This window comes from Micromesistius poutassou (assembly GCF_964030765.1).
Source record: "Micromesistius poutassou genome assembly, chromosome: 15".
In the NCBI taxonomy this organism is placed as follows: domain Eukaryota; kingdom Metazoa; phylum Chordata; class Actinopteri; order Gadiformes; family Gadidae; genus Micromesistius; species Micromesistius poutassou.
Window position 1 is genome coordinate 3,613,493 of NC_140285.1, and position 26,014 is coordinate 3,639,506.

The 26,014-nt window shown below is 43.8% G+C and overlaps 1 protein-coding gene across 1 annotated transcript in view; it reads right to left on the bottom strand.

The window, feature by feature from the left end:
• nphp4 (nephronophthisis 4) overlaps nucleotides 1-8,736 on the bottom strand; it is a gene marked incomplete at its 5' end in the record, with an annotated part of 135,139 nt that extends 126,403 nt beyond the window's left edge. The window contains 3 exons of the mRNA XM_084479769.1: nucleotides 7,574-7,638; nucleotides 8,263-8,435; nucleotides 8,707-8,736. Of these exons, the coding sequence (XP_084335895.1) occupies nucleotides 7,574-7,638; nucleotides 8,263-8,435; nucleotides 8,707-8,736 (268 nt within the window). The remainder of the gene's footprint in view (nucleotides 1-7,573; nucleotides 7,639-8,262; nucleotides 8,436-8,706) is intronic.
• Between the last annotated feature and the right edge of the window lie 17,278 nt (nucleotides 8,737-26,014).

A 26,014-nucleotide genomic window follows, 5' to 3' on the forward strand; every position in this document is an offset into this window, starting at 1 on the left:
TACGCGAGAAATGATCGTGACCAATGCTTGGATTTCTAACCTAAAACTTTATTTGGAAGAATAGATAACGCCTTTGGGGACACAGAAGCAATATGGACACTCGCCTTAAAGTTCTTAAATGGCTGCTGAGGTTGCAGGAAACTGGTTTTATAAAAGTCAGCATGGGAAGACTCCTAACTCATATCTAGAAAACACTAACAACTTTGTTGACTTGGTTTTCCACTGAGGTTAGACCCTTTCAATAATGATTTTGTAACTTATCAACGTTTTAACAATTTGGCTTTAGTCCAGGTTTCGAAAGTGAGAGTATAGTTTGGTGTGGGGTTCTGTATTGATTGAAATGTTGCTTTGCTCCTGATCTTTAATTCCGTCTTTCAAATAATCTAACTGATTTAGCTGATGCCTCCATTTCCTCAATTAAAATTAATTATCTGCTATGTAAATTTCAAGAAGAGAATATTATTGCGAGTGATGTATATTTAATCAAAATACTACTAGTAGCGAGCAAGAAAGCTATCACCAGACATCGGTGTAAAGAATCACCACCAACAAAAAATCAGTGGCTTACTATTGTTGAAGAGATAGCTGTAATGGAGAAACTGACACAAACTGACACTTCAAGAAGCACAATTCAACTGTAAATGGGAAAAGTGGACAAGTGGACAAGACTCAAAATGAAGACATTGGAATGGAACAGTAACTAATGGATAAATACAACCATGGGATATAAGAATAAGAAGGTACTTCTCAGGCAGTTTATTTTATTTTATTTTATTTATTTTATTTTATTTTTATTTTATTTTTTTCCTTGTTTTCCCTTTTTTGTTTTTCTTCTATTTCTCTTGCCATCTTCTATTTGTCGATGTTGATATAATGTTGTTACAACTGACATGTTACTATGAAAAACTGTCAATAAAGATCTAAGTGACAAAAAATAATAATAATTATCTGATACCTCCTGATATTTCTTCAGTATCACGTAGATGTCCACAATGAGTCTTCCATTTATTTTTGATGCTCCAGGCATCTCCCTCTGTACATCCTGAAGTTTTCCCAATCAGACGTCTGTGATCTGTCTGTGATGTCACTGGGCCAACAACTGCCTCAGCAAATCACTGAGCACCAAGCCACCAGTCAGTTCATTACTCAAAGCCAGCAGGGAGGGCATAAGAGAGGTGCTGGAGGCGTACCGCCACAAGAAAACAAACCAGACAAAAGACTAAGTGAATTAGAGTGAATTAGAAATGTGGATCAGTTTACAACCCTGGTCCGTACTACACAATACCTTCACATAACATTTCCAACTTTAGAACAATACCTACCCCACTCATAACATACACCTAAACCTGACCATTTCCAAACAGCAACATACTGTTGTATAGATACATATCTGCAGTAGATTATTATTCTTTATTTCACACTTTATAAAAAACATGAATACAGAGAAGAAACAAAAAAAAAGATCAGTGCAGGAAGAGACAGAAAGCCCAAAATTGGCTTATATGAAGCCTCCACCTAAAAAGTAAAATAAACCACTAAATTAAAATGAAACAAACAGACAAACAAATAACAAAACAAACAACAACAGCAACTACAAAACATATCAAAAAATATTAATAAGAAATTTAAGGAGAAAAAAATATATATATATAATAATAATTAAAAAATATATATATAAGTTGTCTTTTTGGAAGACAACTGGAATGAACATATAAGCACTAAGACAAAGTACTTTGACAAAAATCCTCAAGAGAACCAGCTATAGACCAGCGATTAAATAAGCCTTTACGCATCTTTTAAAATGTTTAATAGTAAAACAATTCAAAGCCAGATGTGAAAAATTTTTCCATATTTTAGCACCCCTATAACATATGGAATATTGAGCTTGACTAGTTCTAAATTGAGGAGGGTGAAAATCAGCAGCTTGCCTCGTTGCATAAGAATTAACCTGTGAATTTGTTTTAAAATAGCACATAAAGTGCTGAGGAATATTTCCTTTAAATTCATATATTTCATAAACAAAAGCACAGGTCTGAAGTATATTAATATCATGAACAGTAAGGATTCCAAGTTCTTTAAATGAAGGAGTGGATGCAGCATACAATTCAGAACAGGTTGCAATTCTAACAAAACATTTCTGAAGGACCAGTATTTTGTGAAGGGTAGTAGGAAATGTACTTGCCCACACTATGTTACAGTAGGAGAGATATGGGTAAATTAGACTATAATAAAGGGTGAGGAGGCAATTTCTGGAGATGAGATGACTAATCCTCCTTATTATCCCAATTGATTTATTTACTTTTTTGCTAACCCAGTCTACTTGATATATCAGAATATCGAAATTTGAATGTGAAGTAATCAAGGTGTCATCTGCAAACATAATAGGAGAAAAAACATTACAAACATTTGCCTAATCATTAATATAGATTAAAAATAATAAAGGTCAAAGAATAGAACCCTGTGGAACCCCACAGGGTAGTCCAGCCATGTTAGAATTGCAACACTGAACACAAACAAACTGCTTTCGATCAGATAAATAATTACTTAACCACTTATATGTAAGATCATGAAAGCCATATTTATGTAATTTTCCCAATAAAATAGAATGATTAACAGTATCAAATGCTTTTGACAAGTCTATACTAAAATACTGCAAATAAATTAATTATTAGTTTGAGCCAAAGTAACCTTTTCTATCAAGTGGAGAAGTGCCATATAAGTTGAATGATTTTTACGAAAACCATATTGATGTTTATACAAAATTGCATTAGAATCTAAATGTAGGATAATCCTTCTGTAAATCAAATTTTCCACTATTTTTGAGAAACAAGGCAAAATTTATATTGGTCTATAGTTATTAAAGCAACATGGATCATCTGTTTTATACAAAGGTTATAACCTTGGCAATCTTTAAGTCCTGGGGCACAGTGCCTGTTTTCAGGGACAAAGAGAAAATGTGGACAAGTGGTTGCAATATTATTTGTTTCACCTCCTTGACAAGAAAAGTTGGAATGTTATCATGACCAGTTGATGAGGTTTTTAGTTGATCAATTATTTCACTTATTTCCTCAAAGTCAGGAGGCTTAAAATATGAAATCTTTGGATATATCTTTGGAATAAAGTCCAAAGGACTCCCATTCCAATAAGAGATTTTGTTTGCCAATTCCTGCCCAATATTAACAAAAAACACATTAAATTTGTCAGCTATGTCCAAAGGATTATTGAGAGACCTTTCACCATCATGAAACTCTGTAAGTAACTCTGCAGTGGAATTTTGCCTTAGTGCTGGTTAATGGTTTTCCATGTTGCCTTAATATCTCTTGAATGCCGCTCAAATTTTTCACTAAAATATTGTTTTTTTACAGATCTAATAGAGTGAATATAAGTATTTCTATATGAGTTGTACACACCATAATTTAGAGGAGAAGGATTAGAAATATACTTTCTGTAAAGTTTATTATTTTTCCTTAATTGCTTTAGTAATTCAGTTGTAAACCAAGGCTTATTAAAATCTTTACTAAGTTTCTTAGACTTGCCAAAAGGGAAACTCTCGTTGAAACTAGAGCCAATAACCTTCATGAACTTTTCATATGCCAACTCAGCATCTTCCTCCTCATATATGTCATCCCAAGAAACACTGGCAAGTAGTTCTTTAAATTTGAGTATATTTGGTTTAGACAAAATCCTTTTATGCATTAAATTATCATGTTTTTTTATTTGACCAATATTTATTTTAGATAAATGAAAAATAGGGAAATGATCTGACAAGTCTAGGCACTTGTAGCTTTAAAAATAAGAGGAAAAAAATAACTAGAATATTAAGAAACTCATCAGTTAGGGTGTCTGTTTGTTTAAAAAGGTTAATATTAAAATCACCAAGGATGTAACATTTTTTACCCTCCCTATTTATCCTATCAAGACAATTTTCCAGACTTTCATTAAAATCTTTAAGTACTTGATCAGGAGGGCGGTAAATAACACCAACTATAATGTTTTTAGATCCAACAAGCCCCACAAGCTCTATAAACACAGACTCCACTTCAATTGTATCTGACTTCAGAGAAAGATCAGGCCTTATTTTAAATATATGATCATAGTGAACAAACAGCGATACACCCCCCCCAGTTCTAATCTGTCTCACACAATGAACAGAGTTGCAATTTGGTAATTTGAATATTTCCTTTAAGTCCTCTGTAAGCCAGGTTTCTGATAACCCAATAACAGAGAATTCATGTTTAAGTTGAGACAAATAATGAATAAATGTATCAGAATTCCTAGAAAGACTTCTTATATTCAAATGAAAAGTAGAGAATGTATCGGAAGATAGTCACATATGCTGTTAAATTCTGCTTCACTGAGAAAGCTACACAGTTTAGATATATCAAAAGATGAAAAAAAAGTGTGTCAGGATCAACATCAGCACAATAAGAGTCAACTGTAACTGATTCAAAAGGGTCAAAACTTTGACCAACAAAATCAGATTTGTTATTGTCCATAGAGTGTGTTAAAACACCTGAGAAAACAGATAGTGGAACTTAGTGGCCCGGACTCTGGGTTGGCTGGCTGGCTTGATTGTCCTTGTTGTTTTTGTGAAGGTGGATGGACAATCAGTTTGTCATATCTCAGATATGCAATATCTCCTCTCTCCCTTGCTGCCCTCATGGCTGGGAGTAGTTCTTTCTTCTTTAGTCGGATGGCCTCAGATGGCCTCATTGATGTAGATGCCTGTTCCTTTTAAAAGTTTTTTTCCAGAACAGCCATCTTGTCCTTCAGTCGTAGAAATCTGACAATTATTGGTCTGGGTTTTTGAGATGATTCTTGTTTCCCCGTCCTGAAAGCCCAATCCAATTCAATTTTTGAATGATCCAGTTTCAACTTTTCACTGAATAGTTTTCGGACTTCCCCTTCAGATTCAGATGCTTTTTCCTTTTCAGATTCCTCTATGCCATCAACAACAATATTGTAGCGTTTTGAATGACCTTCTAAATAATCCATCTTGTTTGGGATTGAATTCAGATTATTTCTGGTTTTATCCAACTCTGTCCTGGTTTCGATATAGTTCTTTGACCAAGTTTTACATGAGTCTCTAAATTTATCAAATTCATTCTGAGTCATCTCTAGACTCACCTTGAAGTCATAGATCTGCTTTGCCAGGTCGTCAACCCTCCTGTTTGATGAATCAACAATGATCTGCACACATGTTTTGAAGCTTTTTTCCTGTTGCTCAAGCAAGGTTCTATAGAAGTCCTTTTGCTGATCCAACAATTCACGCATTTGTGCCATGGTGACATATTCCTCAATGGTATTGTTTGAATTTTTAGGTGGCATGGTGGACTTCAGCCTACAGGCCTACTAGGCTGCAAACACCAGGACATAGGGACAAAACTCTTTCAAAGTATAAGTAATATATTGATGACTAATCGTATCTTGATTAAATTTCTAACAGAAATGTTGATTCCAAATGCAGGATTCTTCAGATAAATTAAGGATTCCTTAAATTGGTTTCCTCAGTTTCAGTAGACAGGTAGCAAACAGGAAACAGGAAAAAAAGATGCAACGTCTAACATAAACATGTGCAACCTTTTACCAAAGGCAACCATTCTTCAGTGAGGAACTGAACCCGTGGCTGACCTTGTTCCTCCGCTTTCGCCTCCCTTTCACTCTTCTCAGGCTGGTATTGAAGTGCCTCACAGCTTGCCGCCCTCTATTTGCTTTACATATTGTACTTCAAATCTAATTTCCTACCCCACACCGCAACAGATTTGCAAAGCAGCGCCAAGATGCCAATGGTGTCAAGGTTTTGCTGCTTTATTGTTTTCTCTAGTTGGCTGCCAGCGCGCAACGGAGCAGCTGTAACCATGGCAACAGGAAGGTAACCACGGTGCATTCCCAGTACAAGCAACTCTTGCCTCAAATTGTATCTCTCAATTGTCTCTCGGTTTTTTTTTTCCCAAAATGAGTTAGAAACACGCTTCCGATACTGCACACATGCAGCCAATCGGTGTACTGAAGGTGGGAGTGTTTTTGCACGTACGTGAAACATGTATGCTCTATTGTAGAGTATAGAGAGACATAGATAAAGGGAAAGAGAGAGAGGGACAAGAGAGGCGTACAGAGAAAGAGAGAGAGCAGAGAGGGACGAAAGATGGACGAAAATAGTTAGAGAGAGATGAGAATGAACAGGCACAGAGAGAGAGAGAAAGGTAGAGGGACAGCGAGAGAGAGGAAATACATGAAGAGGTCAAGAAAGAAACAGAGTATAGGGGAGTGAGAGAGGGACTTATAGACAGTGAGTGACATGGAAAGAGAGAGAGACACACAAAGAGAGAGGAGGTGGACCGAACAGAGAGAAGGATAACATCCGGCCGTGAAGAGAGGACGGCATGGCAGACCAGAACACTCCAGCGGGCCTCACAGTGTAGAACACTAGTCCCAGTGAATTATTCACAGGGCCAAAGAGTCCATTTGTGAGAAGCTCCTCTAATATTCATATGACATGATCGCCAACACAGGAGCCCAGCTCTCTCACCGGCCTGTGTTATTCACACCGCAACAGATGCACGCCCCTTCCTGCCATTTAAAACACACACTACTTCCCCGTCATTGATAGCCCCTTCAGAGAACAGTGGAGGTAGCAAAACCGATATCAAAGTTTTAGCTGGAACTCCACGATTTCAACTTCTGACAATCGATTCATTCTGGTTGGAGCGGAACCCGTTGCTAAGCAACTAAGTTTGACTCGCTTTGCGGTTTTGTATGGAGCACGGCGCCGTGCTGTTTTAAGAGACACGGAAGGTTTTTGGGCTTTCGACGTCCTCGAGACGTCCTTCCATCCACCTGCGGGTGCGTGCCGTCGCACACCTACCCGCGCCGTATCGACCCGTGTCTGGGTCTACGGCACGTCGCTCCACATGAGTGTCTGAGCAGTAAGTCAGGTAAGTAAGGGAGACTCGAGGAGATCAGACCCAGTGACAGCCATCAGCGAACAACTACTGACACCTCCTGGGTCTGCACGGGGACAACTCAGTGACACGTGGAAACGGCTTCAGGCTAACTGGTACTCCTGCGTCAGACAGCCACCATAGGTACGCATGCACGCCGTGGTCCTCTTTGTCGCCCGCCCCGGGGGGACGCGCGGCCACACAGACAGCGATTGGTCCGCTTAGGCTTTTCTGCCAACAAGTGAGCCGACGAAGAAAGCCCAGCCGAGGAGGTTCGCAAGTAGGCTAAATTTTACGAGGTCATCAGTGGGACAGCAGAATCGCTGACGTACAGCCATGAATGCAAAGCTCTGACACCTATGAACGCCTATAATCGACGGCTGTTCATCGCAATAGTCTTGATAATTAAATAATTAATCACTGAATTAATCACTCCCGGTGAGAAACTGGTAGGTGGCAACAAAACACACATCAATATGAGATTGATTAAATGCTAACGGTTATGCAGGATTAGCTGAAGCAATCGGTTTGGAATAACAAAGAACATTGCAAATGGAAGCAGTGTTCACTCCAAGAGGGCTGCATAATGTGCTGCCTATATAAAAGGTAGGTAGAGGAGAGGAGATTCTTACAATCAACAGCACCCTTGAACTTGGGGTGAAGAAGCTCTCTGGGTGTCCCATGGTGAAGAATCAGTCTGGAATATAACAGGAAAAAAAAAAGAAGATAAAGGTAGGCGATAGAGAGAGACAGCTCAATATAAAGTAGTTTGTATGAAAATAGTTTGATAAAGAGGTATGCAAAGGTTAACGTGTATCTACGAGTGCCGATAGTATAGAATGAGAACAATTTTTAAACTTAAAATAAAAGAACTTTACATTTTGAACATCATAACAATATCAACAACAAAAAGTATGCCACCGTAGACTTTGTAGGGTTGGCTAATTATACAGCAGTGTATAACCATGGTAGAAGTCATCCGTTCCAATTGCATGCAACTTTATTCACCCAAAGAACGTGTAAACCGGCTACATAAATAATTAATATGTGATAGCATCAAATTAAATCAGGAGCAGGGCAACACAAACCCAGTGGCTTAGCTTGAGTTGATTTTCCCCCGTTCTCCACCCAAACTCCATATCTCAGAGCTCCCGCCAGTCGTTTAGAGACTTTTAACTAAAAACCCAATGGTTTGTACGACAGCCGCCTGGTTCCGGTTCGTGCAGTGTACGCGTAGCGGCGTCCGGAACAAGCGCGCCCGCCCGCCTCCTAATGTGATCATTATCACCTGGACGGCGTAATTAGCAGAGAGACTAATCACCGTCTGTCGCCGCCGGCGCTCGCCTGCTCCTCTCCCCTGCCGGCGAACATCTCCAGGACGGAGAAGCCGCACCCCAGTGCCTGCTGGGAGCCGTCTGGCCTGTCTGACAGCGCCACCAGCTCCACCACCGCCATGACGGCGGGGACGCGCAGAGACGTATGGAGGTACATGATCTGCAGGAGGGGAGAGGGAGGGGGAGAAGATTAGATTCCTCATTAGACATTAGATTCCTCCCCAGGTGAAGGTGGTGTGATGGAGGGATGTGTGAAACTAGACAAGCGGTGTTTGAAAGAACAGTCAACAACCAAGCCACCTAACCCCAGTCCGGACCTAGGTTCAGTTACATGAGATCGCTCCAGTTCTGGAAGCACCCACCCCCAGGTCCTAACCCCCAAAAGGATTCAAGACCGCAAATACATTTGTGATCCCTAGGATGAGCCTGACCCGATACTGGATTTTAGGGGTCATTGCCATACCGATATGTATGCTGTCGATATATAGCGGCTGATATTCTAAATATAGATATATTGGCCTTTATTCAATCTATATATAGTGGTATCCTGGGGTGGAGCAGCTCCTTTGTGTTTGCTGATCACCCTCCAGCAATGCTTGTGGCCACAGCAACATCGCATTGAAATCATGAGAAAAATTAACAAATTAGCCTTATGGGGAGGAGCTCCTAACCTTCACTCAGAACATGATGTCAAACTGTTAGTGGTGGGAGGGTTTACGTGGATGTGCTCTGTCAAAGCATTTAGAGGTTCAGCCACCACAGCTGAGGATTCATAAAGAGGTAATTCAATTTATAAATCTTTTTCTAAAGTTTTCATACCGGTGCATAAATACAATACCGACAAAATCTGCCAACCGGTAGATCGGTTGGGCTCTCGTACATAACACATGAATTTGTCTGTGTTGTATACAACATTCAACTTGGTTAACAAATGCATTTGTCCGTTTCGTATAAAACATTCAGACTCAGACTCAGTCAACACATGCATTTCATTCGACAAAGAATTGCATGTCTGCAGCGTGCACCACCTGGCCAGGTGAAATCAAAGGCGCAGTGAATCGACAGCGAAGTGGATAATGCATACAATGCCACTATACAAAATGCACAGTTCACGATAACGTGTATCCGTTGTTGGGGAATAAATAAAAGGAAATAGATAATATAAATAATAGAAAATATTTCCAAATATATTCTTTCCATGAATAAATAACAGTTTTTCCCCCCTAAAGTCATTTTATGTCCACTCCAGCGCACTACAACGCCTGGAAACAGAGCATTCTTCACGGGAAGCGGGGGGGGGGGGGGGGGGGGGGGGGGGGGGCTGTCTCTAAGGGAAGACAGCCAGAGCTTCAGGGAGCCCTCTGTAGTTCTAACACCAGCAGATGCCTTGGGCTTCCCTTCCCTGCTCTGGCATGCAATGCAAATCCCCAAAAAATAACAGCCAACCCCCAGTATTGATTCATGCTACAATGATCCACAACGCTTGGACAGATTTTTTAAAAAGTGATGTAATTCGACAGCAGTGACATTAAATTTAAATGGTTTTTTTTCCTCTGTTTAATTACTCTTTAAGTTGCACGAGTCAATTTCGAAATAAAAGCCCCGAAAAGTAGTGTTGCTGTACGAGACCGTGGGGATACCTTTTGATCCAGCCCAGTGTGTGGTGGGGAAGGCCCTCTTCCTGCCTCGGGAGCTGTACACTTTGGTTATGATCACACAGCCATCCATCTGAAACACGGGGGGGCTCTCACTGTTCCACGCCTCAACCTCGCCACAGATGGCGCGCGCTTCCATTGCTTTGCATGCGTTTTAAATATAGCAGCACGGCTGAACAATGGCTGAAGGTAGGTAACGGAGTGTGTGTGTGTGTGTGTGTGTGTGTGTGTGTGTCACAGGCAGACAGGCAACAGGCCGTCAGTGCCCATCCCTCCTGAGCCTGGTGGCCTGGTTGAAAACCTGTCCCGGAGCCTGCTGGTTTGGGCCTTTGGGCTGCGATAAGTCAATCCGCAGCAATGGAGACAGTCCCTGATCGGGGTGCCAGGGGTTATTGATTACACTTCTGGCTTTACTGGCACACCGTCCATTGTATAAAGCCTGGATGGTGGGAAGCTCACACCGGCTGTTGAACCAGGCTACAGTGCTTTTTGGTTGAGGGAGAGTAGAGGGCCCGACGGCAGACTTTTTCAGCCATCCGAGGTGAAAGAGCAGGAATTAAAGAGGAGGAATTGCTGTGACTTTTTATATCGCCTGGCCGTGTGCAGTGCCTGGGTGGGTGAGGTCTCTCTCTCTCTCTCCCTCCCTCCCTCATTGGGGAATGCAAGAGAGTAGTTAACTTCTTTGTGGGAAATACTTTCAGGGTGGCACTAATACTCCCTATGAGAGCATGGGTATGAGAGCATTGCATTAATAGAGTAGTACGGTGTTTAGACTATTCCCAGGACCCGGGTTATTTTAGCTTTTAGACAGCAGGAGGACTTTCTATGATCATAACCTGCGACCTCGGCAAGGTGCTCAATGGCTCGAGGTGAGCAACAGCGCCTCTGGTGGCGGAGGTGAGGTGGTTCAACAAGGAAGTTCAAATCCTAGACTTGTTTCAGAGTGAATGGTATCCTGGAGGAGAAAATTGGCCTTGTGGATCTTTCTTTCATCTGCACAATGGCAGAGCCTGATAGTTAAATATTTATCGAGCGTCTGAGTGTGCGATCTGTGAGACGAAAATCTAATTTGGACCCACTGAAGGCAACACAAATTAAATTAGTTAGAGAGACAAAACCTACTCAAACTCCCCTCCGAGTAAAGATGCGTGTCATTTTGAATACATGGACTCAAACCAAACATAAATGTATTTACCTCCTGCATCTTAACTCCCAAACAAATCCCCTCATATAGCAGTGAACTTGTCTGGAACCAGTCCAGAGCTTTAGCAAAGAATGGAGGAATCTGTCATGTTCTATCATGTTTACCCAATTCCTCTCTTGTTTAGTCAATGCATTTGCATGTCGGTCAAAGACAGTCTCGCCGCTCGCCTGCCATCCAGCGCGGCGCATTGTTCTGCTAAATGATTTGGTTTTATTTGGGGTAGAAAAAAAGAAAACAGAATCCGTCCTTTGTCTGCTTCACTTCCTTGATTCAGCTGATGAGTCACACTCTTCTCGAATCAAGCGCTCCTCCATCTTCTTGATTGTACCGCCGCTGAGAAAAAAATACAGTACATACATACGGTATATATCCCTCTCAATTGGTACTACTGAGTACTAAGGTACTAAGTACCTACTGAGTGATCAATTTACTCCTTGAAACGAAAATAACTGTAACTTGCTCGGTGAGGAATTGAGACAGGGATAAGACGGAGGACTATGAAGAGGATTATAGACATCGAAGGCTTAACATCCACCACTGCATCTATCTGCCACGCATCTCTCCTTTTACTTTGCAGCCTCCTATAGTTGAACTTGGCTGCCTAGTCTACTTTCTCTCCGCCCCCTCTCTCTCTTTATCTCCCGCCTCCCTCCCTCTATTTCACCCCGCTCCCCCCATCTTCCTCTGCAATTACTCAAATCAGCACAACCCTCAATTCCAACCGCCTAGCATCATAACGACGTGGGAAAAGGCTTTCTGCGACTGTGAATATGTTTCGGAACAAACACAGAGCAGGGGGAGTGTGCGACAGCTCCCAGCGCGGCGAGGGATCGCCAGGGGACGTTGATGGCGAAACAGCTTGAGCACCCGTCGCCACCGGGCACAGCATCTGCCGGCACGCCACGCCACGGCGACAACAAAACAAAAAACTCATGAACACAATGATGATGATGAGGTCTTCTGTTGGAATGCCAAGAATTGTTAGCTTCTCGGCCTCCTCCTCCTCCGTCTCCTCCTCCCCCCCCCCTTGTAACCATGACAATTGAGGGGAGAGTAAATGGGTGGTAGTGATGGGTGGGTTGGTGTTGTGGAGGACATTAAAACGTCATCAGCACAGGGGACCGTGCGGCTCGGAGCAGCGGGCCCTGGCCCGGCGGGGGGGCGGGGGGACGAGGAGGAGGGATGAGGAGGCCCGGGGCTCTCCTCCGGCTGACAGACAAACGAGCTACATCCCGGAGAAGGAGAACAGACCGGAGGACAGGGGACGCATAGCGGCTAGAAACATGGGAACCCCAAGGCAGGAGGCGGGCGGTGGTGAATGGAGACTCCGTTCGGAGGTACCTTTTCATGGACTTTAAAGTTAGAGTTGAACTTGAAGTGGATATTGAGAAAAAAAAAAAAAACGATAGGTGGCCTTTGCTATACGGCTGCTAAGAGTTAGAGTCTGATGGCATGTGGCCTGATGTCATGTGACCTGATGTCACGTGACGACATGCGCAAAACCGTACGCAACATGGAATGAGGTGAGGAGGAGTTCACTGCATAGATTGTACAATGTATGGGAGCAGCTTGGTTTACATACAACCGTTATGCAAACGTTGATTTAGTGTCAATGGGCACCACTGTTGCTTGAGATTTTTGGACCAGCTAGTCTTTTGAGCCACTTATAGGCTGTTAAAGGAACTACATGTTAGTCCCTTCCACCAGGGCTTCACAAACAGGCGGTCATGGCTGCTGATTGGTCCAATATCAAGTCAAAAGTAAGCTCTAACAAATAAAAGGCTTTAGAAATCCTTAACTCAACAGCTCCAAACAAGCTACATGCAGCATCAAACGGCATCAGGGAAAGATAATGATGTCGTAACATGAAAAATATTACATTCTCCCAAAATGTCATCCCCCTATTGCAAAGCCCTCCTGCATCGCCATGGCATTAAAAAGTTTGGAGGGATTTTGTTTTGCAGTTCAGGGTGTCTGCTTTACAATAGTTGGTTGACTCTTCAAAGTGGTATGCATGTATAATGTTTGTGTTCAGAATAGCTCAAAGACTAAACCTTACCAATATCCTTAATTCATTAGCCATGCCATGATCAAACGATGTTTTATTTAATTATTCATTAATAAAAACATAAGTGCCTCCTGGAAAATGCATCATTAAAAGACAACACAACACAAATGGGATTTGGAAATGTTTTTGAAACACAGAAGCACATAAAATATGAATGATGTTGAGAAAGAAAATAAAACATATCCTTAATTTGGACCTTATGTTGTAAGTGGTCGGCCGTTAAATTAAAAAAGTGAGGAGCGAAACGAAGCGTGCCAATGAGTGCTCGTGTTCCACTGGGATTCCAGAACCTGCCAGCTCCAATCCGGCACGCCCAACAGCACACCACCAACAGCAGCACGAACGCCAGCACCACCGCAGCTACCGAGACCACCACCCACCTTCATCACCATGACTACCTCCGACACCACCACCAACACCATGAGGGCCAGTCAGCCAGACCCCTCCGCTGATGGACAGAAGGGCAAGGCCTTATACAAGGCATAAGCAGCGGTCTCCATCCGAAACGTTGCAACAGACAATTCTTAAAACACTTAGCCTCAAACCGACACCACGATATAGTCGGCTATCTGACGTGTTTGCGGCTGGCCAACTTTGCGCTGACTCACGAGGGGACAGCTTTGTCATATCCTACATGCATTATGCAATTACTCAGAATGACCCAGATGTTGTCGGCCATGTTTTTTGTTTAAAAAAACAATCACGGCAGGTGCGGTGACTGAAACGATACACGGAAAGACCACGTGCACGTCCCTTCACGACAGATGCTGTCCTGTTTTTTGTCACTCTTGCAAAATCCAGGGGATTCGCATTACTATGACGTTTATTCCTACGCCAAACCTCTTGCTTTACTTCCTGATAAAGAAGCTGTGTTTTAATGATCGGGGGACGCCTTTATCTCAACCAAGCATCTTCCAACCATACCATGAGTGGCTCCATTCTGGGAATCAAACCCCTAACCCTGGCAGTGTTGGTGCCATTGACTCCCAGTGGAGCTCGGGCAGGACAATTAAAGACTGTAGACACAGTGTACTCAAGCTGGCTTGTAGAGGGTCATTGAGGGCTGTTTATAGACATGTGTACATCTTTTTATCAATGGCTATTCAGGCCACGCCTGAATAATCGATGGCTCAATCGCCTAGTTGGCGGCAGGCTGAACATCAGCATGCAGAGACCCCTCCACTGGGGCGGGCATCTACAAGAGAGGGGATGGGGAGCTGATGGATCCCAGCGATTGTTTCATTTTAATTAGGTGTTTCGATTTACATTACATATCCATATGGGGTCTCACGTCCCCCATATCAGTCCTTGATTAATCAGCAAGTCTTTATTAGGCGGCCGTATAAACCGGTCCAGACGCAGCCCTGCTGAGGGCCAGCCGCTGGGAGCAGCAGGGGCCTTATTTAACGTGGCGCCAAGCGAGAACCTTTCACAAGGCGTACGTGACCCACGAAGGGAGCGCAATTATGCTAAGATATACACGCACACCTGCTACAGCTCCACCGATGACGGCTGTACGGCTTTTGTTACGCCAATAGATTTAAAACACTGTGCGAGTCTCCTGACAAGAAAAAGAAAGAAAAGAAGGCTTAGTCTGTGTGTATAGAACGCTGACGGGACCGGTTTTGACAAGCTCCTGTCCTCGGTTTCAATTGCCGCCAATTAAAAAGAGATTCCCACCGAATGAGATCCCGAGAGCTGAAGAAAGCTATTCGGTAATGGACTTCAACGATCAGTCTGCATACAAGCGGAGGGCGCTCGCGCTAGGTGTGGGGCAGCGATACCAGACGTGAGTCTCACGCTCCCAGGCCTCGGCCGCCCTAATAGCCGGCACGGACTCTGCAACTTTGAACGATCAAAGCAATTTGATTGTGAGCAAATGATCCGCAGAAACAAATTTGCCTCTTGACAAATTGAATGTTTAAAACTGTTGCCGACAACAGTCAGCCTGATTCGTGTTTGAACAGCGTTTCTCCAGAGAAATGTGGATTTATGAACCAACAATGTTCTAAAGTGCCTGATTAATACCTTGGTTTCAAAATAAACCAGAGCTCCTGGTGAATTCCGACAACAAAAATTAAAACAACTTTGACTCGTTATTATTTACGGCAGGATGTAGAGTGCTTAAGGCCTGGCAGCCAGACAACGCCGACCTCACTGTTTGTCCTCAGAAAGATTGATTGCAACAAATACTTTTGAACCATTCAAAACACAATTTCCCAACCAAAACACCCAGAGCTGGTCAAACGAGGGGCTTATATTCTACACTTTGGGGACACATAAAAAAGACATTTGTTATTTGTCAGGGACAATGCAAAGATGTTTAAAAACATGATACAGATGTGCTGAAAGCAGTGTATCTAGCCAAGGCTAATGCACAACCCCTCTTCTAGGTCAGGCTTATCTACATTAAAAACGATCAACACAAAATAGCTGGGAAACAGGACAAGACGACCGTGGACATGGACTGCGTGAACCACGACGGTCTTCAACTCAGAGACACACACATCCTCGTCTGCCAAGTAACAGCAAATAAGTTCCTGGATGGAGATTCCTCGACGCGTCACCGTGACCCAGGCATCAACTGACACATGCCTGCTGAAAATAAAGAAGTAATCTGCCACAGTGGATCTGTCTCTGCTTGGACATGAAGGCATCATAAAGACCGGACGGCTGAATAAATAAATCAATAAGTAAAAGGAGGAGAAGACAGGAGCACAGTCTTCTCCTGGCGTGGCGTCCTTGGACTGCGATATGGGTAGGATTGGAAGTGACAAGTCAAAACCCAGAGGAAATACACGTCGGGAACGACAGAAGTGGAGTGCACCATGAAAAATGGTGTGCATAGAATATATCTCCCTCTCTGTTTCTACCTACTTCTCTCTCTCGCCTCATCGTTCTCTCTATTTCTCCCCTTATCTCTCCTCCTCTCCCTTACTCCCCATTTCTCCTCATTTCTCCCGGACTCCTCATATACGTGTCTCTTTCCATCCATCTCCATCTCCTCTCCGTCTCTTTCTATCCCAGGGGAGAGGGGAACTACTGTGACCACTGTGTGTGTGTGTGTGTGTGTGTGTGTGTGTGTGTGTGTGTGTGTGTGTGTGTGTGTGTGTGTGTGTGTGTGTGTGTGTGTGTGTGTGTGTGTGTGTGTGTGTGTGATTCCCCTGCCTGGGAATAACTAGCTTCCACCTGTGTGTGCCTGAGTGCGCACACACACACACACACACACACACACACACTTGTGTAAAACTGTTTAGGAACAGCTGCTTCGCGCCATGTTTCCTCCCAGAGGAGTTGAAATATTGATCATCTCCAGCGGAGCAGGACAGCGAGGTAGGCCCACCATGCTCTACCCATCCATAATTCACGCCAATCTCTCTCCACTTGGCAGCCACTAGATACCGGAGACACAGGCTTACACCTCCAACACTTAAACAGAGCCTGGCATAAATGGTACTGGGGGTTGTTCATCGCTTCCATCATTTCGCCGCATTAAGAGGGAGAAGTGGGACGTGTAACGATGGCCTGTTAAAGACGGTAATTAGTCATGATTCAATCGTTTCCATCACGTATCCTATTGGTTAATATTGTTGCTAAGAGTTGATGTCACAACGTCACAGTAGAGCTGTATGTTTAGAGCTTGCTTTGGATTTAGGAGAAAAAGGGGCGAAGCCCAGGTTGATAGTGGGGTAGAAAAAGTTTCGAAAATAAATCTCTGCCTTTTTTTTGCCATGTAACATGGACTACCATTGATCAAACTCTGCTCTGATCAAAGGACCGAAATGATGTCTGGAGGCTAAATGTTATATTTTGAGGAAACAAATATTGAATCTTTTCCACAGTAATCTGGATCAAGCTGGAGCTCATGGTTTCTTTCGTCGATAGCCCAGAAGCCCTGGCCCCCACTGGGTAGGCCTCCATCCAGCCCCTGATCCCAGGGTGCACCTGATAACAAGACCCCCTGAACATGGACATGTCGCGCCGTCCCAGGCTCATACGGCGATAAGGGGCTGGAAAGATCAGCTTGATGTTGCAGCCAGACGGATCCAGCGAGTCAGAGAGGCAGGGCCAGACAGAGAGACCAGGCATGAACAGGCAATAAAAAGACAAAGCGGGAGGTTAAAATTGGGACAGGAACTGGAAGAAGAAGTGTAACTGAAATACTTGTTTACTCATCATACCTAAGAAAGTCTCAGTACAAAACATCTTCAGGAGGGTGTTGTGGCGTCTTTCAGAAGAATGATGTTGGGTTATTTTTAAAGCACAACTGTGTCAAGACATTGCAACAGCAAACAAGTCACACGGTACAGTGCATCAAAGAAGTCAAAAGAATATTCAAACAAAACTCAGAGAAAGATAAAGGGCTACACCGATGAAGATGAGGAAGTGGATTTTCGAACGGATGAATTCTCATGGTGAACATGCAGCAACACACACACACTCCTAGAATAAACGTTGTGGATTCGTTAGATGCAAACCCAGAAGCTATAGGGCAAAACCGTTGGGAGGGCTGACAGACCCATTCTCACACACATGCCATCCACGCACTTTGCTTTGCACTTCGATGCATTGCCATAAAGTTGGACTCTTGTACACACAAGACTGTGTGTGTGCGACTGTGTGTGTGCGTGTGTGTGTGTGTGTGTGTGTGTGTGTGAGACACCAGTGTGGGCAGGGAGACCTTGGCTGGAAAGCAAGCGGCCACACCAACAAGCCAACCTTGTCGGGCCCTCTTCCGAGAAGCCCTTCAGGTGAACAGCATGGCGGATAAGCAGCAGAAGAAGAAGGCACTGGGTCCCTGCGAAGGCAGAGAGCTAAAATGGAGTGATCACAAAGAGAGGCAGAGTGGATAGATGAACATTCTCCCTGTCTCTCTCGCCTCCCCCCCCCCCCCCCCCCCTTATCTCTTTCTCACTCTCACTTTCGGCATCTTGACACTGCCTCCGTCACGGCCCAACAGTGCCCTCTTGTGCCCACCGATGGTACCGCTCCCGACGGGACCAACTGACAAATAAGATATGAAGATGGAATAAAAAGAGCCAGGATGACAGAGTTCCAAGAACCCAAGGCTAAAAGGTGTCATGAGGACTGCGATTTCTACCCCGGCTACATGGAAGTGCTCGGAAATGAGACGAATTTGAGGTTTCTCGCTTCCACCTTGCAACATGGAGCTTCCAGAACGAGGGCTTTGGTAACACAACATGTTTCCATGAGGGGAGTGCAGGAAGGCTGCTTTTGAAGCCGCTCTGACTGAAAGAGGGAGCCTCGATCCGAGTTCTGGTTCCGACATCTGCGATAACAACTCCAGAATATCAAGGCAAGCAGCACACAGGGCCGTAGCCAGGGTTAGCGATGCGGTGAGGCTCAGTTGCCGGGGTTCAGGTTTGCTGAGGGGGAGGGGGGGGGGGGGGGGTCATCCAATAGCATCCAGCTGCAGCCCCGGAGCCAGGGCCTGTTGTGTGGCAGGTCCGGTTTTTTCGGCTTTTTGCAACGTTTTGCGTCACAGTCACCCTGTCACTCGAGTTTTTCAACGTAAATTTTTCTTGTTCAATTTCACAATAATAATTTATTAAGAATAAAATTATATATATATATATATATATATATATATATATATGGCCCCGGCCCCGAGGTTGCAGCTGGATGCTACTCAACGTCACACGAGGCGGATACAAAGTCCCAAAGTCTAAACTGAATTAAGCATGCAGTATTTACGTTTCCAATTTTATTTTTAGCTTTAAAAACATTTTTTAGAGGTCCGGACCATGTGACCTCATAGCTGGCTATGTGCACCCCTGCCTCCACAAACGTCCAGACGCTTCTCTTAAGCACGGCGCTGGAAGAAAGAGACGCAGCAGAGAGAGGGGGGAGCAGCAGCAGCAGCAGCAGCAGATCGTAGCAGAAAGGAGAAATGAAGGAGGAGACGGAGCTCTTCATTTCGTTTGGTGGTTCTAGCGGGTCGTCTTCCCCCTCATATTAAAACTCATCCATCATAGCCGTGTGGTGGTGGGGGGGGGGGGGGTGGAATGTTTGCAATTTCGTTCTACACTCCCCGGTGGCATGGGGAAACAGCTCCCACCCTCTGCCGCCCCCACTACTCATCCAACATTACCAGGAAATCAAACAGCAGTTTGCCACTCATAAACATCAACACGATTGCGAGCACACCAGGCCAAATCCAATAAGAGCGCCTGTGCGGCACTTCCTGGCCTCGTTCCGCCCCCTCTGGGCAGGAGGGGGCGGAGCTCAGCCCCTCACTTTATCATCCTGATAGGATATGATGGGGGGTGTCCCTGTTATTAGCTGGGGTGGCTAATGGGCCCTGGATGCTTATGGGGAAGGGTTTCATGTGGGCCACGGCTATTATGTCGGATCAAAGCCGGGGGGGCTGCCTGCCGCCGTGGCCGAACACTGGAGAAGATCAAACGGAAGACAGGCGGGGAGGAAGTGGACGGACGGACTGACACGTGCAGCGGGGCGGAGACGGGGGAAATCACACGGAGGCCGTGAGTCATCGGCGGTGGGGCGTGTGCAGACGAGACCTCTTTCGGCAGCCGGTTTTACATCTAGAGACGGATGGATCCCGTGGTACACCCGTGTCTGAGATGAGATGACACACACACACACACACACACACACACACACACACACTATAAAACATACCATTTGAGCATGGGATTAGGTGGGGTTCAGACACTTTCATCGGGGGGTTGTTTTTTAACATGGATAGAACTTTTGGAGGACAAATAATGAATAATACCTGCTGAGGGCTCGGATCATTTGTTAGCACTATTAGTCACTGTATAAACACAACTAATATTTCTCCATGAATTAATAATGCCATGTTTTATCATCCTACTTCCATTAAATTGTCATTTGGTTTGATTTGACAAACTGGAACACTTCAAATGGAACATACCTCAACCTTTTATCACCGTAATTAATCAAGGCGACCACATTTTCTCTCACTGTATGAGAATATATTAATTCAGTGGCAACGTCATGTGACGCCAGTGATCAAAAAGTATTTTAACTATAATGTTGAATTATCACCCAGCACCTGGACATAGATGCAAATACATTTTTGTGGGGAACGATTTCCAGCATCCCTAATGGTAATTAATCACTGTGCTCTTTGTTGACAAATATAACTTGATTAAAAAAGGTTTAAATTTGTTAAATAATGGGGCGGATGGCCGAGTCGGCCCTTGAGCGCCCTGTCATTCGTCAACACCACTTAATGGTCGTTGTTTAGCGTGTAGTTCCATTGTTGGTGAGGTGCAGCTAGCGGCAGACTCAGTGGGCTACGCCTGTGACGTACAGAGCCACGCCACGGCGTACACATAAATCTATCCTTCCACAGCTTGAGTTTCCCCTTCTGTTTACCCAGAGTAAAGCCTGCTGAGATTGCTCTTTCCAGAGCCTGCCTCTGTGCTCCCTGACACCATCACAAGAGGCGGGCTTGTTTAGCCCTGATTAGATGACAACATTTGCAAAGAGCGACTCCAGATCTGCATGGATAAGTAGTGAACGGGGGACAGAGTGGAGGGAGGCTCGCAGCGAAGTAAACAGAAAACGGTTAAAGTCTTCGACCGGGTGGTTATAGGGACGTTTTTTGTTTTCCGCAGTTGGGAAGCCACCTCAAATCAGGGCTATTAATCATACTAGGAGATAATTGTCACCCCTCAAAGTATTGCAATCCCGCTGGCTGACAAATAAGCAAGTCGTGACCCAAACGAGATAGAAACAGTGTTCACAACCCCATTATGAATGAACAAACAACAGCATTTCACCACCGTCCTCTCCCAATTGAAGTGCCCCTTATGGTTCACTGAACTCCCAGTAGAGATAGCTCACACACCAAGTGGGGTGCCATGGGTGGACAGGAATGAATTGTATGTGTGATAACCTCTGACCCACAATCCTTATCGGGGCGGTATCGCTATCGTAGAAAACGTATTTTGTCTTGTTTTGCCGGACTGAGAGAGCCATGTTGAGAATTTCAACTAGCAAGCTTTATGGGCCCTTGCTCACTGAAGCCATCTCCAGGATTAGCAGAACTAGCCTTTTTGAAGCAGGTGTCCAAGCAGGCTAACACAGCTGGTAGCTCATTAAAGTCATTATATTCCATTAAGCTAGATTGCCAGTGTGGCAGTACTGACAACACAATACGTGCCACACCGGCCCTTTGGATTAGCCGTTACAGAAACAACAGGCCGTGAGATGTTAATTATTTACCAAAACATGACGAGTGATAGGATTCAAGGTCCAACTTCACAAGTCGTTATGTCTTTATTACACGCAGCTGGGAGAGGAGAACAATTAGCAATTGAGAATGTTGTGAACGTAAGTCATGGAAATGGAGGTAATAACGAGACTTGTTCACCAGAAGTGTCGAACACGGAGGAAATGCAGAAGAACAGTCGAAATACAGATGAAAGACTACAGAATGTTACAAAAAGTATGAGTCTGAGAGGATGAGACCTTGTTGAGGATTGATAAGGAAGATATAAGGGGATCGCATGGTTATTAAATGACCAATAGGATTGAAAAAAATGTTCAAAGAAAAAAATAACAACGTAATTAATGGGAGGAGATGCACCTGAAAGTTGGCAGTAGGTTTTTCATACCCATCTCGTGGGCCCACCACAACGCATGAATCAATGAAAATGTTCCCTTTGGCACTCCCAGCCATAGCAGCCTCTATATTTGATCCAATTTCCAATTTGTAACTGCATATTTCATCATCAAAGCCCACTTTTCAATATCTTGCCATCAAAGATTTGTTTCTCTAGTCTCCCCTTCCAGTCCTAATGGTAATGGAAAAGTAATATGGGGAACCAGCAACATTAGGAAATTGAAAACTTCTATATCGCAGCGCTTTTCATGAACAGGTTGATTTAATTGGACAGCACAGATCAGTTGCAAGAAAATGCAACAGACATGAAGGTATGGGAGAATAAAGTATTTACTCCATTTGCTACCAAAGTGCTGATAAGTAAAAGGGCCCCTATTTCACCTGCCGGTTTGAATGTGATAAGCCAAATGAAGATGATGCAAAATCTTCCCTGCTCTGTGACTTGGTGACATCCAGAGTGGGAATGTCCACCTAGACGTATGATGAATAAGGGCTAATAAGTCTACAAGTTGCTACAGTCCACTGGGTAGGCTTGTAGACTGATCTATCCAGTGTACGTCTCGGTGGACACTCCCACTTGTGATGTCACTATGTCAAACATGCTTTTTGTTAATCCAAGTACTTAATCACGTGTGTGTGTGTGTGTGTGTGTGTGTGTGTGTGTGTGTGTGTGTGTGTGTGTGTGTTGGTTTAAAACCCCTCTTAATGGACCCGTTAATGGGCTTCTCAGAAGATCCATTATCGATCAACACCTCTCTCTCCCAGGTGCTGGCAAACCATAATGCCAACATTCATGAGAGATTTTGTGCCAGAATCCTTGAAAAGAGGATGCAGAGACTGTAGTTCTGCTTGCGTAGTTATACGCTGCACATTTAGCCTATTGTCCGTGGCAACATGTACCGCACAACAACACACTAATGAGAGAATAATTAAGTTGGCTGAACAGAGTGCTGACTTGGAGTTTCACAATACAGCTTTGGGGCCGTAAGCCTGCGAATACACTCACGTATCATTCAGACTAATGCAATCTGGGTTGATTACAAAGTGGAGGGTTAAGAGGACCCAACAATGCCTTAATTGTCCTGGAGAAGGTTTGTTTTTAGTGTTCGCCTGCAATGGGGGAATGGGTCAATGGAGGGAAAACAACTAAACCAGCACAACGTGTGCCGCTTTGGAAACGGCAGATCTGAATAACGTGCTGAGGGCTGGGGGTGAGTGGGGGCGATTACAATGCAGTCGGCAGCATTCAGCACTGGCAAAGTGTTCTTTAAGGAGTGCTTCTGAAGACGGGGTAAAGATTTTTTTTGTTTGTTTCTTTTCTTTTTGGTATAATTGTAAATAATTAATACAGCACAATGTAATGGGGATTAATAAAGAGCAGGTAGAAGTTCTCCATGTTGGGATTCATGAAAAATAAAAAAATAAGATAATTGAACAAATTATTGAAAATATCAAATGAAGTGATATCACATTTAAATACCGAGGCAAAGAAAGGCAACTTAAACCTGATATGAACCTCTCACTGTACAACACATCCACTGCCTTGTGAGTCATAGTCTTTTAAGGTGAGAATGTCTTCTTCTAGTCTGGATTTGTAACTCCTGGCTGTGACCCAGTATCCCCGTCACTCTGATAGAGAGATGAATACATGGCCCCCGTTGCGCGGCCTTCATCGGGTCTGCCTTATCATTACTTTGGTTTAGAAGGGGAGAGGAAACGTACACAATGACGGCAATACACTCAAACAATATGAGGAGGGATGCTTGTATTTCACTGCTAATTATTACGACCTTGGGTAGAACAAAATGGAGGCATCTGTAGGCGTCTGCTCTGCATTCAAGACATGAAGTCAATTGTTTATATGAAGGATAAAGGAGCCACGTTTAAATGGGTTCATTCCTGGAATGGAAATTGTGTGTGTTGCATTGTCAGGCCAACACATTTCTCAAGACTCTTGCAGAGCGCTGCAGAGTTAGGGTACTGCATAGTTACTGCAGGGTATGAATCACAGTAGCCAGAAAACTGTGTGGCGGTGACAAATTGAAGCAATTAAAGGCCAACCTGTCTGAAATGAAAACACCACAGTGCTTCATCAGAGAAGCGGTTGGTCGTCAGGCAACAGACAGGTTGTTGTCATAGAGGAGGTGGAACTGGTAACGACGACAACTACAAATATATTTTTTAGTTAGCCAATTTCCTGAGTCATATAATGGACTGAAGGCCTCAATAAATAAGGTAAAAGGTTGTTTGAATAAGAATAATAACACAGTCAAGACTCTAGTTTACAAGGGATTTCTACTGAAAGTAAAGAATAATTATTCAAATCCTGTAGGTAATCCGTGCTATGTTTTGTCCCACCCAAATATCGATAGCTATGGTAAGCTAGTTATTGTGAGCTGGAAAATTGGGTGGTGGTACTCCCAGGATAGACACAGTGGATGGTTGATGCTAGTTCACACAGGGTCAGCAATATCGTCCAGGCCTAGGCCAAACTACTTCCGGGCCTTCACCCCGACCCTGTGACGTGGCAAATAGCATCAACCCTCTGTCATCCTGGGTCACTGTCAGTTATGGGTCACTGTCAGTGACTGACTAAATGTAAGTAGCGTTGTTGGTTGGACAGCGCTTCACCAATCAGATGAAGGCCAAGATACTTTGATGCATTCGACCAGTGGGATGAAACGCAGGCATGGGTCAAAGGTGCGTTGGGGTCAACCTCTTTTTGGGGTAAAAAAAAAGCCTGCTACCCAAGCCATCAGCAAGATCAGATCACCATGTATCGTACCCCTTACATCAAAAGTTTACAAGAAGTACATCAAGAAGTATTCCATCTCAACTTTTACAGTGCTACAATTAATTTGAGTCATACATGTATAGCATGTAGGAATTATGATTGACGCATCTTACCAATGAGGACAACAATCAGATACCTGAATTAATAAATCATGGATGGGGCCATGCATAACGTAGCTACCTCGTTGAACTGTATCTTGTGGTTGGCCTTCATCCTTTGGTGGGAGCTCTTCCATGTCTTCCCGAAGAAGTGCAGGTGATTTCTATCAAACAGAGTCACTCGCAACTGGTAAGTGACACCTCGGTCTATCTCTGATGTCGCTTCAGCCGTCTTGTGTGGGTGGGTGTGGGTGGGCGTGGGTGGGAGTGGGTGGGTGGGGGGGCGGGAGAGAGAAACAGATTAGAAAAAACGAATCACGATATGGTAAACGGAAAGCTATAGTGGCATTGCTTATATAACAGCACCGTTAGGCACACGGGGGAATAAAATGAGATATGGAGACACAAATATACCTGTTGCATGTGAGGTCCAGCGACACGGTTTAGGAGGATTTGAAAGCCGTGAGATGCAGTGAGATGAGACTCCTGAGCTTGACGTACTGTCTGGCTGTGCGGGGGAATTACCCGGGCTCTCTCAAAGACTTCTCTCCAGCTCTCTGTGTTACAGGTCATGTTTTATTGTTATTCTTGTATTAAGTATGTGACAGATGAATTCGGCATTGTTACCCCCCTAAATTATTATTTTTAAAACAACCCGGTTCGACAGTATACGTGTTTTCAACGCCGAAATATTTTCAAACTCAAGGCCGCCATATTGTAACCACATACCATTTATTCGATTCGTGGGTGTTATCATGATAATTAATATATACTCGAGCAACAATAACATGCATATCAAGCTACGTTGTGAATATATCTTCGTTCGTTATTTGACTCCTTATTTTAATATGTACCCTATTTCCAATGTGCGAATTGTATATAATACTAAATAGTTATGGATAAGTATTGGGACCCTTCTCCCTTGGTCTCTCCCGTGGCTTGGCGTACGTTGCTATGGCAATATTTGGGTTGTTATGGATTTCTTCTTCTGAGTTGTTAATAGGCCGGTAAACGGATGTATAAAAATGTACCGCCCTCTAGTGGCCATTGTTGGTGGCACAAATTACATGCATCGAAGATACAAATTGTATTATATATCCAAAGATCCAATGGAAACAAAATAACTGGTATGGCTGTTTTGGAAGTGAAATACATCCACAAACAAGTTTTTCAGCATTCGACAGTATCGTGAACATTGATGTCCTCATTACTATATAATAAACATACTACATACTGGTTCGGTTGTGAAAAAACTCAACAACCCCATGGGAATATCGTGAAA